The sequence below is a fragment of the Molossus molossus genome, unplaced genomic scaffold (assembly GCF_014108415.1).
Source record: "Molossus molossus isolate mMolMol1 unplaced genomic scaffold, mMolMol1.p scaffold_m16_p_8, whole genome shotgun sequence".
In the NCBI taxonomy this organism is placed as follows: Eukaryota; Metazoa; Chordata; class Mammalia; order Chiroptera; family Molossidae; genus Molossus; species Molossus molossus.
Genome location: NW_023425402.1, coordinates 52,995,173 through 53,012,627, shown reverse-complemented (window position 1 = coordinate 53,012,627; position 17,455 = coordinate 52,995,173). Strand labels below are relative to the sequence as shown.

At 35.1% G+C, this 17,455-nt stretch overlaps 1 protein-coding gene across 5 annotated transcripts in view; it reads left to right on the top strand.

Annotated features, from left to right (window-relative positions):
* GRIK2 (glutamate ionotropic receptor kainate type subunit 2) overlaps nucleotides 1–17,455 on the top strand; it is a 590,297-nt gene that overhangs the window by 363,845 nt on the left and 208,997 nt on the right. For all 5 annotated transcript variants that reach the window (XM_036248241.1, XM_036248245.1, XM_036248242.1 and 2 more), the window contains exon 7: nucleotides 16,127–16,270. In XM_036248241.1, the coding sequence (XP_036104134.1) occupies nucleotides 16,127–16,270 (144 nt within the window). The remainder of the gene's footprint in view (nucleotides 1–16,126; nucleotides 16,271–17,455) is intronic.

The following is a 17,455-nucleotide window of genomic DNA, read 5'->3' as shown; positions in this document are numbered from 1 at the left end:
TGTGTATGGGGTCCACAGCAGCCACATGGCTATGGAGAGAGAACAGGTGAGCTCATGGGTGAGTGCAGGCTATGGAGCAAGCGAGAGCAAGCATGTGCAAGAGCACAAGCCACAGAGTGGGGACTGTCTGGGCATTTTAACCAGGAGCTTCTTCAAACTAACCAATTCATTGTCCAAGTTTTTGAGTGCTTCTAATGGGGTTCACTCACTAGCCAATCCATTGTTGCCCAGGCCAGACTGATGGGCAAGTGGCTTCCCTAAGTCACCCCAACTTCACTGAACACATATGCCTATCTCCTCCTTTGTTTTATCCCTTCCCCCAGTGATCTGCAGGGAATGGGCCCATCATTCCCTGTGGAGCATGAAGTTGTAGCTTCCTGCTGAGGCTGCCCAGATGACCATGCCTATAATGTCTCACCTCTCCTTTTCTATCTTCCTATTATTAATATTAACTAGCTAATCATGACCATAACAAAACCATAGCTGCCAACACATCACCATGCACCTATGTCTCATTAGGAAATTGTGATTTCTTTTACTCAGAAATTTTAGTGATTCTCTCACTTATGGATCAAGAAAGTGCATTCATGTCATCAAGAAATAAAAGGAGTTTTCTTCAATGATGAAAAGCCTTAGATTAAAGCTGTCTTTTTAATAATCTTGTTTCATAGAGCACATCGCGTTATCTTAACATGAGTGAAGCTAGTCTCTAAAATAGGTGCCGAACTTATGTTGCTTAGGTACTACAATATATGGTAGCAAGATATATTATTGTAAAGTATATTGGTTTAGCAGCAAAAGCAAAATTTTTTAAATTTTATAGTCCTGGGTTTAAATATCCAGTGTGTCCCTGACTGATTTGTCTCAGCTGCTCAGAATCTATTACTTATATCATTTGATAGTTAAATAAAACCAAATTAAATAATATCTATAAAGTACCTATCACACTGCCATATAGTGGACATTATAGAAAAAAAATATTTGACCAAATAACCTCTTTGTGAGATATTTACTTTCCTTTAAAACACACACACACACACACACACACACACACGAATACTATTCATGGGGTGTAATAGTTAAAAACTGATGTGATACAGGTAAAGTGATAGCTGCCATGCTATTACTCCGGCTTTCATATCTGTAGTAAACTTAACTCTTAAATTTTGCTTAAGGGTAATCCTTGTGATTCAGCTAATTTGAAAGAATAATGCATACAAGTAAACATTATTCTTCTGCTCTGCACGCTGAATATGTGTGACACCTTTGTATAGACTTTCTTAGAGAAAAAAATAGGTGCAAATGCCTAAGTATAAAATGTGTTGGATTTTATTCAGCATTTAACATAGAATAATATGTACATTTGCAGTGATTTTTTTCCTTAAAATACAATCAAATTCACATAGTAACTAGGTAGCACGTATTTCAGAGGTGAGACAGGCAAGAGAAGACACTGAAGGATGCACAGTTGTGTCACAGAGGAATGGGTTGGGGTTCAGGATCAGAAATACAAAAGAGCTGAAGAAATATCACCTGATGTCATGAACACTGGAAAGATAGGCATCTACTCAATAGTTAATGGCTTTGTATCGAGGTGCCTTGGTCATACTCTGGTGGGTACCCTCTGAGATCTGAGTCAATGTATGCTTTATGAGATTCCCTAAATCTAGCTCCTGACTCAAAGATACAGTTGAACTATTTCTAAATGTCCTTTAATATGAATATTTTTTTCTTACAAATGTATCAAATCTCTGTGTTTCAACTAGCAAAGAGAGGATATCTTAAGCTATTTCTATCTTTACTGCCTCATCATTTCGTAAACTTCTTTTTGTTTCCTCTGGTGATCATTCTTATTATGCTTATTAAGGTAGTTCTAACATCCTCTTGCTGCTAATTTCTCTGTGGAATTGCTATTCCTCTGGCTTTTTCTGGAAGCACTGCTACATACTGCCCTCCCTTCTGATTTTGGCTGCAGCTGTTCAGTTGTCAAATGCAGCAGGTGAAGACTCAAACTATTTTTTTTTTCCCTCTTCAGTAAGGTATCATCATCCTCACCTCCTGCTCTTTGTCTACTTTGAATTAATTTCCTGAATGGCACAGGATTCAGTGCAAAAAGATATTGTCGCAATAAAAGTATTTTATGCCTTGATTTGTGATTTATAATTTGTTTCATCAAGTATAAAACTCAAAAGTATAAATGTCAAGAGTTAACTGATACAGCTTAATCGGTCATTTCCAATTTTGATGTCAGTCTATTAACCTACTGGCTAAAAGGGCATTGCAGAGTACTGGCTTGCATTTGGTATCGAAGCCCTCTCTGATTTCTTTCTTAATAATGTTCACAGCAGTGCACCATTAAAGTTCTTTGCTTCAGTTCACATTCTGATTGTCCCTGAACCTGCATAATTCTCAGTAGGAAGGGTACTGTTGATTCAGACACAATCTTCATCCACATATTTTGGCAGGCATAATGTGTACTGCTGCATCATCCCACAGTTGCCCCTTTTTGTGCTTTTATAAAGTAACCAATTCACAATATCTTAGCAGTTATTTAAAATTTTCCTACTGTATAGGATGTTTTTCTGCAAAGAATTAAGGGTGTTAATAAGTAGAAGACAATAATTATACATTTTGTGAATCTATATAATATAAAATTATATTTCTAGTCCTTTCATATGTATAATTATATATGGTGTGCTTTCAAATACCTCCTATTTTTAAGATATATCCCAATTCAATGAGGAAATAGGAGAAGTAATAATCTCATTTTGCCTTGAGTAAACTAAAGTGTAAAACTATTCATCAAGATTCTTCCTATCTCAGTTGTTTAAAATTCCATTAAAATCACTTAATAGTAAAATGAAATTACATTGATTACATTGGTCCTCCAGCTTATAAAGTACAGAATAACTATTCTCAAATACAGTTGGATCCAGGTACACAGAGAAAGACATAAGCAGATTTCTCTCCATCTCTCATCTTCGCTTTAATTTGTATTGGCTTCTTAGACAGAGGTGACATCAAGGGTCATATCCCCTGGTACAGACTGTTAGGAGAAAATACATGCCTCTTTCCTAGTGGTTTCCTCAAAAGGCTTGGGTCTACCTAAAGATCCAAGCTTGTGCCCCTTGGCCATGCCCAAGGCAGTGGCTGTGACCAGTCTTGAAGATTCATAGCTGGAGGGTTGGGTCAGGGAATTGATTCAAAAGAGGGTTCTGCCAGTCTTCTGAGCTCCATGTTCTCTTTTTTTAATCTTTCCCTCACATTGGTTCTAAGATGAAATTATATATACAAACTCCACCTTAGGACAATCTTTTCAATGTACCTCATGAAAGGACACACGTATTTTAAATGTCTGAAGGGAGATGTTAGGAATCTCAGAATATAAATAAAGTACACTCTTAAAAAAGAATTAATGAGAACTCAGGCTTGACAATTTCCCTCGACTCCACTATGCTTCTCAACTTTGGTTTTCTTAGCTTTTTATAACTTTTGTTTTTGAAGCTCTGTATGGCGACAGAAAAAAAGTTTCAAACAAATATTAGACTACTTTATAATATTTTGATAGACAGAAACTAATAGACAAAATTAGATTCCCCTGCATATGGCATTATATTCAGAATGTTGGTTTACTTGTTGGTTGAGCTCACCTACTACAAGTACTCCAAAAGTCTAAATTAGCTCTGATTTCTCATTTTTATTACACAAGCTCTTAATTGTATTTGATGTCAATAACACAGTAACATGATAATAACATTAATACTATGTATTAATGAATGAGTGAATCAAACTAAAGTGCCTAGAGACAAATGAAAAAATAGCAATTGGGAAAGTATATGTTCATATGGGAAAATAGATATTCAAGAGACTTATGAATGGGCAAAGGCATTTTCTCATGGCTATAAAATAATAATTAGGTAAATCAATATATTTTCAAAATAGGAAATAGTCATGTTAATTAAAATAATGAAGAGATGGGATGTCTTCAAGTTAGAAAGGCACACACTATAAAATATGAATATGAAAATCAATATTAATTTTTTTCCCCTCAATGACTTCTGTGTATACCATGCCATTGAGGTGGCTCTGACTCCTGGAGACTCTATGAATGAGTGATATCCTCAGTGTTTTGGCTTTAACACAGCCCTTCTCTTGTAGTCTTGCCTACGGCTTCTTTTTAATGGAGTTAATCTATCCCATATTTGGCCTTATTCTTTTTCTGCTGCCTTCAATTTTTCTCAGTATTGTTATCTTTTCCAAAGAACCATGCCTTCTCATAATGCACCCCAAAGTAGCACAACTTTAGTTTTGTTATTTTTGCTTCCAGGAATGTTTCAGGCTTAATTTGATGTAAGAACCACTTGCAGCCCAGAGTACCTGTAGAGCTCTCCTCCAACACCATATTTCAAATTAATCGATTTTATTTTCCAATCAGCCTTCTTCACTGACCAAGTTTCACATTTGTACATAATAATTGGAAATGTGAGGATGTAAATGATCTTAGTCTGGGTCTCTAGTGATACATCTTTGCTCTTGGTAATCTTTCCTGTTCTTCCAAGTTCAGTAAAATCTTCAACAACTTCGATAACTTCACTGTTTAAATTAAAGTTGTATATTTTTTCTGCAGTCATGGCTTTTTTCTTCTTGATGTTCAAGTGTAGTCCTGTTTTAGCACTCTGTTCTTTCATTTTCTACAGATTTCATTCCAAATCATTGCTACTTTCTGCCAGTAAGATGGTGTCATATGTACATCTGAAGTTATTGATATTTCTTCCACCAGTTTTCAATTTTTCTTCCTCTGAGTATAACCTTTTATTATTAATTTACATATTCTGGATACAGATTAAACAAATAAGGAGATAAAATGTACCCTCGTCTGATATCTCTGCCAGATATAAATTGATAATATCAGTTCCTAACATATTTGAGATTGTCAGTTACACTGCTTCACAATTATGGCATATTTAAAAGTCTTTAGTTCACACATTTGTAAATGTATCTAATTGATACTTACAACTCTGTGAGGTAGATTACTTATTTTAAGATGAGCCCTGGCTAGTGTGGCTCCGTTGGTTGGGCATCCTCCAGGGCACCAGAAGGTTGCTGGTTCAATCCCCAATAGGGGGCATGCAGGGGGTGGCCAATCCATGTTCTCTCTCTTTGATGTTCTCTCTCATCGATATTTCTGTCTCTCTCTCCCTCTCCCTTCCTCTCTCTCTAAAAATCAATAAAAAAGAAAAATATGCCCGGCCGGTGTGGCTCAGTGGTTGAGCATCGACCCATGTACCAAAAGGTTGACAGTTCGATTTCTGGTCAGGGTACCTGCCCAGGTTGTGGGCCAAATCCCCAGTGGGGGGGCGTGCAGGAGGTAGCCAATTGATGTTCTCTCTTATCGATGTTTCTCTCTCTCTCTCCCTTTCCCTTCCTCTCTCTTTAAAGATCAATAAAGAAGAAAAGAAATTTTTTTAAAAAAAGAAAAAGATGAGGAAAATGACATTAAGAAAGATAATTTTGCATAGTGACTAATGTTGCAAAACTAAAGTTCTAAGTCCCATTAGTTTTCCATGAAAATTTTACTTTCTCACATTTTTGCGATGTTACTATTACACAGTTTTTTATAGTCAAAAGTGAAACAGTAAGAACATATAAAGTCATGAAGACTACATATTAATATGATATGTTTGCATATCTACTGTTTTATTTTCCTGGAGATCTCTATATTTATTTCTGCATTATTCTTCAAATCATGCTTAAATTAGATCTTTACTATAATCTAATTTTTGGGGGGGTAAATTTTCTACAGTCTTTTTTTTTTATCCTCATCCAAGGACATTTTTCCATTTTTTGTTCAGGTAGAGTGGGAGGGAGAGAGAGGAACAGAGAGAGAGAGAGAGAGAAACATCGACGTGAAAGGGACACATCGAGTGGCTGCCATCCACACCACCAACCAGGGCCAGGGACAAACTGCAACCGAGGTACGTGCCCTTAGCAGGAACTGAACCCGGATCTCTCGGGACCGCAGCCCGATGCTCCAACCGCTGAGCCAAACTGGCCAGGGCTTTCTACAAAGTCTTAAGTTATCAATGTTTACAGGCATTTTGAATTAGTATTTACATGAACATTTGAATGCATGAATTCAAATTTATGTTTTTTATTTTTATTTTGCATATTTTTGGACCTCAAATTAAAAAGACTCAGTTTGTTAACAACATAAAGATCTATTTTAATTTATCATATTGAAAAAAAGAGCAAATATAAATATATTGTTGAATATAAAATTTTAAATGCAGGAAGGTAATTTGAGCTCCATAATATCAAGACAATTAAATGTATCGGAATCCAGGTAGAAGTGCAAAGAATACCTCCCCTTGATATCGACTCTTCTCTAGATCAATAGCAGTTCCAAACGTAGTACAAAGCAGACAAGATTTAACAGGGCCTAAATTATTGAGGCTAGTACGTTGTTGCTAGAGAGAGTTCATTAACAATCTCATCAATACAGCATGGTTCATGGACGTTAGTAAGAGCTGTACGGAACATTTTAAAAGAGAATGAGGTATCTCAACGGACTGATCTTAGTGAGAAAAATTTAATTAGGTAAGAATAATTACATTAGTTAAATGAAACTTTTAATTGAAAACCTGTTGGCATTTTTTAACCTGCTTCACAGCTGTCCCTTAATCATTTATATTTAAAAAGTAAAGATTCTCTACATGGTGCTTAGGAAACATTTAAAAATCTCGAGTTTGTCTATAAATGTTTAAAGGAGTTTTAAAAGTGTGGCAATAAAAACAAACAGGATTTTCTGCTTGGAAATGGTGCATTTTAAAGATATGTGTAGGAAAGAAAGAAAAGTATATAGAAAATGGCAAATACATATAATTCTTGGAAAGGATGCAAAATAGTCATCTCCTAAAGCTTTCACAATTAAAACTCCACGGACTTATTTTCTTACTTTATAAAACTCTAAACGCTTGCAGGGAAATAATGCTGTTTGTGAAATTATCTTGTTGAGTGTGGTTAAGGAAAGTGACAGCAAGCAAGAGCTCTTGCAGGATGGAAAGCTCAGCATTGTATAATATACACATAAAGAGCCAATGAAAATTCTTACTGCTAAAATTAGCATTGGCCACATCTTAGAATATATTTTACTACTTGTTCAAAATAGGTTAATAACCTATCGCTATTTTTGTTTGTTTGTTTGTTTTTAGCTTAAGCCAGAGAGAATAAGTTTGAAGAGACCTAGACATATTTACATCCTCAAATTCTGAGGAATACCAAACACATGATTCCATTAATTACACATGGTATGGCATGAGTCCTGGCCCAGGCCCTGGCTTTGCTGAATCCCAACAACACGTGGTCGAGTGCTGTCTCCTTCACTTGATTTTCAGAGCACTGCTGAATTTTGACATTTCTTTCTAACTCATCAATTTGACTGTGAGACTAAACCCGTTCTATTGTTTTCCCTTCTTCTTCTCCTTTTTAAATCTTTTCCTTCAGTTCTCATCCCTTTTTGTCCTCATGGGTACTGAATCCCATGCAGGTAGCTAGAAAAATTTTTTTCTTTGAAAGGCTTTTCATCATGCAGTTTCCGGAGTCTCCTTTTATTCAACTCATTGGCAATATAGAAATCTCTCCAAATGTGAAGTAGAGGCATATTTGTGTTCTGACTGTGCAAGATGGTAAAAAACAAAATAAAATATTGGGATATTAGTGAGTGACTTTGGATAGGAGAGAAAGAAGGGTTTCAGTTTTCCTCTGCAGAGTATCAGGAGGCTGAGGTGGGCTTTAATATGGGTGAGAAGTTTAACAGTGAATTTGAAACAAAGCAAATATAATAAAATTATTGGCAGTTTTTATTGGATGAGGCAGGGTTGTGTAGAGTACTAACACACACAGTGGTTGAACAAAGTGACTTGATGTCCCTTATTTATTAATTTGTATGAAATGTTGATACAAATGTGTATAAAGCACACAAAGCATAAAGAAGTCTGGGGTAAAGATAGAGACATTAAGATTATGATTGTATTACAAAAGCTAAAATAAAATTGGAATGCACTGTTAGTTTACCAGAATACAATTGTAAGCCACAGGACACTTTAAAACCCACCTGATTCTAGCCCCTCCTCTTACAGATAAAGAAATTAAAGACTAGAAAAAAAGATGAGGTCTTTTTTTCCAGGTTCTCATGGCTGGTGTGCAATTATTTGTCCAACGGCAGCTCTTGTTTGTAACAAATGCAAAACACTATAATATTTTTGCCGCTTATATTTGTTCTTTAATCCTAAAGGTGTCATGTAACACTTGTATTCAGTAGATTTTTTTTTTAGCTCTGAATTGTGGTGTTGTGTAAATCAGATTGTCGTTTTATAGTTTCCTTCCTGCTCCTCTCCTTCCAGAACTTGGTCTGCTTTCTTGAACAGCACGAGGCCTGTTCCTTCATTTAGGCTAACAGTGGGTATAGAAAGGTTGAAGCATTATACGTTCTAAATCGGTTCCTTGTTTTGGATAGTATCCATGTTGAAGAGATTACTGATCTTCTGGTGATCATCATCATCATCATCATCACCATCATCTAACACCTGCCTATGCACCATGTGCCAGGGATTGTGCAAACTGCTTTAGAGTATTATCTCATGCAGTCTGTGCAGTCCACGCAGCTGCTGGTAAAGAACTGCGTTTCAGAATAGTACAAAGAGCCGGCAACAGAGAAAGCATCACGGCAGCTGCAGTGTAACAGGGAGAATTGTCTCTGACAATTGGCTCCTGACTGGGACTGAGGGCATTTCTTCATCAGTCCCTCCGTTCTGTTAGCACCTGCTCTGTGCCGGGCAAAGTGCTGGGTGCAGTGTGCCAGCTGAATGAGTGAACACCAGTTTGCCTCCCCTGTGTAGCCCCCAATCTTGCTCAGAGGGGTGCCTGATTCTCCATCCCATTCTGGCTTGTGCGGACTATACAAAGAAGCTTCAGAGGTCGGAATCCACACCTTTCCCCACCACTGTTACTTTCTGCATCTTTTAATTGAAGCATTACTATCTGTAATTGTTTTTCTCATGGAATTGTCTGGTTTTTAAAAGTTATTTTTTCAATAAGGAAGTGATATGGCAGGCCATCATTTTTCATTTCCAGTTATGAAATGAGGAAACAAGGCAAAGGGGGATTTACATTTTTTGATTTGTTTTAGATAAAAGATCAAGTCAATGAAAGAGCCAGAATTTATAAACTTAAGTTCCACATATTAGACTATTCTGCCCTGTGTGCTATGCGCTATACTTCAGATGGGAATTCAGGAATGAGCAAAATCTGAGACGCAGGAGTTCCTGAATAAATCTGCCACCTGCCAGATAGCATTCAGACCTCAAAGGGGACCTGCCTGCACGTATTTAATGGAAAGATAAATGTGTTCACAGAACTGTTACTATAAATTCATTTAGAAATGGAACAGAGGCTGTACTCACATTTCTCCCAGGTCTGAATTGCTGGCAGATCTGGTTCACTGTACCCCTGGGAGGTAATGCATTCTTACTAAAGGGCGGAGTGTGACTCTTATTCAGAACTCCATCATACCCATTTATTTTGCAGTTTAAATGAACTTTTTGGTTGAATTCATCAACTTATTGAAACATGGTTTTATGTAGTTACTAAGAGTAAGACACCATATGGAATACTGTGTGGGATATTACAAAGATAGGCATGGTTATTATCCAAAAGATGCCAGTGATCTGGAGGGAAGATCAAATGTGATAGAACATAAACAGTTTTATTAAAACTAGAATGTGCAGTACATAAAAAAGATACAGATCAGTAATGCTTAGTTTGGGATGTTTCTAGAATAAAATGACATCCATGAACCATCTTTCCAGAAAAATGCACAATTACATTTTTTTAAAACTTGATAGCTATATTGGAGTAAAATTGGCATGCAATAAACTTCTCAAATGTAAATTGTACAATTTTATAAGTTTTTACATACATATATACTGGTATAATCATCACTACAATCTAGTTATAAATATATATCACAACACTCTGAAGAGTGATTACTTTTAAATGTAAATTATTACATACAACATCGTGGGTGTTTGGAGCCCAGGAGAAGAGCCCAAATATGCACAGAGTGCTGTAGGAGAATGACCTTGTCACAAATGTAACTGTAACTCTGCTTGTCATAAGAGAGAAAATAAATTGAAGAGGCTATGTTTCAAGTTCCCCCAGCCAAAATTCAGTAGGGGTCCCCAAACCCATGCTCCCTGTGTGTGTTTGGGGGCCGGGGAGGGGGATAGAGCGTGCCAAAAAATGTCCCTCACTGGGAAGAAAAATAAATAATTTTGATAACTTTGTGCTGAAAGTAGTTTTAAGTGTATCTGAGGTATTTTATGTGCCAGTGTTCCCTTCTATGATTGTATGTAGTTCAGAATTGTTCATTTCTAACTATTTGCTTCATGCTTCATGGAGATATAAGCTGTTTTTAATTTTTTATAAACCCTAGATCTATCTCAGAATCTTACAAAGAAGATGTTTAATGATGATGATTATAGTGATCAGAAACAGAAATAACATATGCACTCAACATGTACACAGTTGGTAATTACTACTTAGTACCAGATTCTTCTATAAATGAAATCTAAGTACTATAGAAATATTTTAACTATTCACAGCATCCATTAGTATTCCTGTTTGTATATATTGGGAAATATTTCAGTTATACATACAAAATCAAAAATATTAAACAATAGTAATTATTATAATCTGAAATGTTGGAGAGCATCTAATTTCTCTGATTCTTTAATTTAAAAACATGTAGTGAATTTTTTCAGAGCATAGAAGAAATGTAGGCATATTTCACTGTTCTTTCAATACTTGGGAGTCTCATCAAACATGAGGTTCCCTGAGATAGATGAAAATAGCACTAGGTGACTAAACCAATTTCTGTGGCAATAGCTCAGCCATAGATATTAGCATTTGTCTCTCTTCCACCTGCATCCCCGTTACACACTCCATGCCTAAAAGTAATTAGACTAGGGATAAGATAAACTCAGCAATACATTGGTGAGATGGTTAATGCATAATTAAAATGTGTGCAAAGGCACTTTTCATGATTTTTTTATACCACCGTTTAGAAAAATCACTACAGATTTACCGAAACATGTATGGCTGTATTGCACTATTTTAAGATTTGCAAAACCGGTTTTTGACTGACAGACTTTCGTTGTACGCTAACTACCTTACTTTAGAAAATAAATAAATAAAGTTTCTATTCCAATTTAGTCTGAGGTAGGCTCTCAAGGGGGCTCCTATAGCTATTGATAGATGCTTGACCCAGCTTTGAAGCACGGGGACCTGCACTTAGCTCTGTCTGTACCAATCTAGTCACGCTTTCTTCTGGGCTGTATTTCCAGGGCGAACAGATATTCCAGCTTCCCAATAAGAGTGATCTATTTATATATAAATGAGTAATTATACTTGAAAGACAGAAAATAGGACAGATTGTTTTGTCTCCACTGCTGATTTTTTTTTCTCTCCTTAGATTGTGTCTTTGTAATTTAGGATGTGAATGACTACAACTTTATCTCACCCCCTCATATGAATTTTAATAGCCAAATTGTACACATTTTTTTCATTTTAATTTAATTGGTTAGATTACAATTATGGTTAACCTTGAAGCTTTCTTTAGAGGTAGCTGTGATGCATAAAGAAAACAATCTGACTTGGGAACCAAATGAACTTTTATTTGAATATCAGCTCAGTGACATACTCCCTATGGGACCTAGGACATAATTGTCTGGTATTCAACAGAGTCTCCAAAAATGTGCGACCTGCTGCCATCACATTTGCTTCCATTGTTTCTCCTAGTTCCAGTGGGGATATCGCTTAGGGAGGTAGTCAATTGAATAGTATGACGGTGGTTCTAAGAATTAAGCCTTGCCTGAGTCTTATTTCTCAGTCTTGTTTCTGAGTCTAATTTCTGCCAGTCTTGTTATGATAGCTTGGAGGGTGGTTCTAAGAGCTAAACTTTGCTTGAGTCTTGTTTCTCCTAGGTGATAAGATCTTGAGAGAATTGCTTTAACCTTGCTAAGATTCTAAAACATATGGTCTTGGCCAGAATGCATGTAAAGAAAATAACATGAGCCCTGGCCAGTTTGGCTCAGCAGTTAAAACATCGGCCTGCGGTTTGGAGAGACCCGGTTCAGTTCCCGCTGAGGGCATGTACCTCGGTTGCGGTTAGTCCCCGACCCTGTTTGGGTCGTGCAGGTGGAAGCCACTCGATGTGTTTCTTTTACATCGATGTTTCTCTCTCTCTATCTCTCTCTCCCTCCTGCTCTATCTGAATAAAAAAAATGGAAAAAATGTCCTCAGGTGAGGATAAAAAAAAAGAAAATAACATGATTGTGTGGCATAGAGTAAGCAAACAATGTGATTTAATGGTAATGTAAAAATGATGACAAAATAATTAACCTGTCTATTCGTCTTTTCTCCTCTTTTGTTCTACTTCTTCCTTTTCCCCCTATTTTCCATTGAGAGAAGAGTCAAGGCAAGGGATTATAGAATCAATATGAGAGGGTGAAAGACTGAGCAAGAGTAGCTCAATCAATCTCTATAATTTAGAACTGGGAGTAAGAGAGGCCCTTTAAACCTGATCCTGAATGATACTTTGCCTTCTGAAAATCTTCTGAACAGCAACTGTATAGGGAAAAAAATCTGTTTCTTTCATGAATTTGTTCCTGGTTAACGTTATTAACTGCCTAACTAACCTATTATTGAAATACATTGATGTAGTTCTTCTTTTGGGTTTGAATTTATATTTATCAATTCTCCACAATCTATACCTTTTCTTACTTTGCAGCATATTTTTATTGGGTGAATATTTATTGCTTATCAAAAATTATGCCAATTAGTACATTCGAGTACTTAATGATATTTGTAACTTCAAACATCATTCAAACTATTTTGCTTTATTAAAAATGTAGAGAACTGAGCAAAAACCTAAAGGAAAGGTTGTGAATTCTGGATAGTTTGGATTCAAGTACAGATTCCCCTCTTTATGATATGCTCTTAGGCCAGTTACTTAGGCATTCTCTTCCTCAATTTCCTGTTAGATACAAACTCAGTGGATTTCCAACTGGATGATGGTCATGAGAAGTAAAGGAAACGAGTTAAGGAAAATGCCTCACACAGGAAATACTGCACAAATGCTAAATAATAATGTTACTAGTATAAGAGAAACTTTCAGATATATGCATTTTTTTGTGAAAATAAAACATTTTTGAAACACTAGCTTCTTACAATTTTTTAAAGCTGGAAGAATTTGCATATGTATAGTTTTGCAAAGAATAACATAAAGGTAAATCTGATAGGATATCAAATTTAAATGGAAAATAAACCCATATTATCACATAAAACAACTAGTCTGAAAGTAGCATGGAGAAAAGCACCCTAAACTGATGAAAATACATGAAGAAGAGTTTCAGAAGTTCTATTCATTGCTTTATCATAAATCAACATATTTTAAAGTAGGAATGCAAAAGTAGTTGATCAATAACTTTTTAGCTATTTACAATATTTTCTCTAGTACTTAACTTACACAGGGTTTGGCAAAAGTAGGTTTATAATTGTGAGTATGTGAATAATAATACAAGTTTGTTCTTGTATTATTATTTATTAATTATTGTGTTATTTTCCATATGAACAACCAGAAACCTACTTTCCCCCCACCCTGTAGATTAATAACTATAATATTCCTTTTATAATTACACCTAAAATCACAAATCTGAAACTGGACTATTAATATCTAGTGTGTCCTCGATCCTGAAGCTGAAACTATGTCCCCAAAACAGTTTTTTAAACTCTAAATTAGGCAAATATTTTTTCCAGCATTGTCATTTTAGATAAGCTTAAAAGTCAGTAAATTATGGCAGGATAGTAGGAATACCATAGTTTGTGTTCTTTTCATTATTTTGTGGCAATGGATAAAAGTTTTCATCTTGGGAATAATTGCATTGGTATTTAGTAACCTTCTATCTTTAAAAAATAACTAAAAATTTAAGAAAAATTAAAATTTTAGTCTTTACTAATTCCAAGATTAATCATTGATGTCATTTTAGTGTATTTTCTTCCTTTTTATTTTTATTTTTTTCAATTGTTGTTACTCATACAATATGCAGTGTGGTGGTTAAAAATACTAGCCCAAAGCAAAGGCCATTTTAGTCTGGTATAGCTCCACTTCTTAACTGTGTGATTTTGGTTAGTTGCTTTACTTCTCTCAACCTTGGTTTTGTCATTTGTAAAATGGGAATAGTAGTAGTGTTTTTATTAAATCATTATTGTGAGAATTAAATACGTCTAATAGCCCTTGTCAGGTATTATAAAGACGTATATAATGGTTAATGCTGGAAATACAGTTCTGTATAATCTATTTTTACACTTTGCATATCACTTGCAATTTTCAATGTAATTGATTGTTTTTCAAAACATCATTTTTAATGGCTATTAAAATATCATTTCAATATTATTGGTTTTGTATTTTGACCATTCAGTAGGTTTACAATTTTATCTATTTTTAAATGTAAATAATATAGGTAGCTTTTGTTTTTATCTCTGATTTTCTTAGGGCATTTACTGGCTTAAAAAGAACATGGGTTGTTTTTTAAGGCTCTTTTGTGGTGCAAATTGAAAAATGCCCTTTAGTAGTGTCTCAAAGTGTTATTTTTCTATGCTTTTTAACAGTGATTTAAAAAACATTATTTTATTTTGACATCAATTATGTCTTTTATATCTTAGTAACTAGTTTTATGACCACCTGTGTGGTATATGAAATATATCCTCCGAATGTTAACTCAGGACAAAGACAAATATCAGTCTAAACTTCATGCTCATGACACATGCCTGTATCAATTCCACTGTTCTAGTGTTCACTACACAGCCCTCAGGGTATGTGAAAATAGCCAGCTGATATTTACAAAACAAAGGTTATGAATCTGAGCTGTATTCCCCAAAGATTTATAAACTATAGAATTGCATTATTATGTCTTTCACTGCACTATGCTGTTTAGCTGTCTTCCATTTTATGTGGTAGAGCGCCTTAGGATCCATTTGCATGAAAGCTACTGTGTGTACTCGTGTCTGTATTCTATTGTGGCAAGTGCTATAATCTACAGGGTTCCTATTCATTTTGGAATTCATTTCACAGCTCACTAATTGTGTGAATGAGAAGAGGAAATATATGCTTTTATTCCCAGTCATGCCAAGCAGATGGCCCGAAGCTCAGTGCTATCAGCACTGTCGGCATGGCCCTCTTCTGTAGGTAGTGGGCCTGGCATCAGCATCACACACATGTGAGGGGCCACTTCACACAGCACTGACAGTCACTGAGCCTCTGGTTTTTATGACGTCCAAACATTTCATTTTTTATTATCAACCTCTGAAGTGGTCAATCATTGGAGCAGGTGCAAACACAGTAGAATTTATATGCCTTTTACTTGAGAAGACAAAAATGAACCTACATTCATATGAAAATTTTGAGAAAAGAAAACAGTGGGGGGATTAAGCTTAGTTTCTTGAAAAGGGATTATACATGTATTGAGATTCAAAACTGTAGCATCATTTCTGAGATTGAACCTTTTGAAAAATTGAATTGAAGAAAAAAATCAGGGTGTATATTTTTATATTTTTAGGTGAATCTATCAAATCTCTTTTCTTTCTTCCTATACAAGAAAATTGTTTACTTATTCATTTTTGTGTACAATATGTAATTTATGTAGCCATTCAAAGTGTTAGCAATTGCATCCAGTGTGTGTGTGTGTGTGTGTGTGTGTGGTGAGAGAATAAGATAGAAACAGGTACTAACAAAAATGAAATAATAGACGTCTTCACATATTTCTTACTTCACAGAGATACTGGAACAATATGAAATTGGATTATCACTCTAGGAAAGGGAGGGTTGTCAAGTGTTCTAATGGAGCTGATGTAATTTGATCATAATATCTTGTTTAAGATAACCAGAGCAGAAGAAGATACTGTTTTCTGGGTATATATTTCTCATCCCTTCTTTTTCTTCAACTCCAAACCACCACAATGGGTTTCACTTATTTTATTGACTCACGTGTCCTTCTTTCTTGGCTTTCAGACTGATGCTGCTCTGATGTATGACGCTGTGCACGTGGTGTCTGTGGGCGTCCAACAGTTTCCCCAGATGACAGTCAGTTCCTTACAGTGTAATCGGCACAAGCCCTGGCGCTTCGGGACCCGCTTTATGAGCCTGATTAAAGAGGTATGTCAGGAGATGCGCATCTCCCCTGTGTCTTTTGTCCTCAAGCTGAAAGCATTGAGATTATTGCAGTTTTCTTAACAGGCGACCTTTTACTTTTATCTTTTCAATTAAACTTGTCTCTTTCCATACAAGCAAATTTCACATTTTTACTTAATAATATGAAACAAAAGGGGGAAAATTATATGATGAATAAATGAGCATCCATCAAAATATCTATTATTGTCTAAACAGATGAAAATCTGTCACCTATGATTTACGACATTGTGAATTTCACCTTCCTGAATCTTTATGTGTTACATTTCATTTATGTGGAGCTATATGTATTTAAAGAATGCTTATTTATATTTTAGGCAACAAGATATGCAATGCATTTTTAACATGCATGCCATTTATACTACACTAAATTACACCCACATTGTAATCTGAAAGAATTGTTATTTAGATCTATGATTCTCAATTGTAATATCTAGTTATTTTAATCATATTAACAGTTAACATAAAACATAATGTGTGGGTTTATAAAAGTGCAAAATTTACTTCATATTGTATAATGCAACCATTCTTATGGCCATATATTAATTCTTATTACATCTGTTGTAGTTATAGAATATGAACATACTGAGAAAGAAAAGGGAAAATTCTTAAATATCATACACACACATTTTTTCTTCTATTCTTATTATGAAGGGAATTTCTTTGTCAGCTCAGGATACTTTTCATTTGATTAAAACAGGAGTATTTATATGAAAGTTTGACTATGAAAATTTAATATTTGCTGTGAAAAATCACAGGTATTATTATCATATAAGATTTTTCATTAATGGCTTACAAGAAATCATCAGTTCATCATACAATAAATTATTCATCATGAAAGTAAAGTGCAAAAGGATCATAATTAAAAATCTCCAAGTCTTTAGAAAAGAGTATCCATGGATTTTCCTTGCATAATTCTTATAGAACTCTTAGATAGGTGAAATGATACTCCCTAAAGAATGTACATTTTATTTATTGTTCTCCATTATACATTTACTTCTAATTTAAAACAGTATCAGAGAGCTTCAAATATTGTGTACAGGTTTGGCTAGACGAAGAATTGCTTTTTCTGAATGCAGCACTTGAGTACTGAGGCATGTGTCAAACAGCCCTACAAAAAGCAGTGGTGTGGAACTCACTATTATATTTATT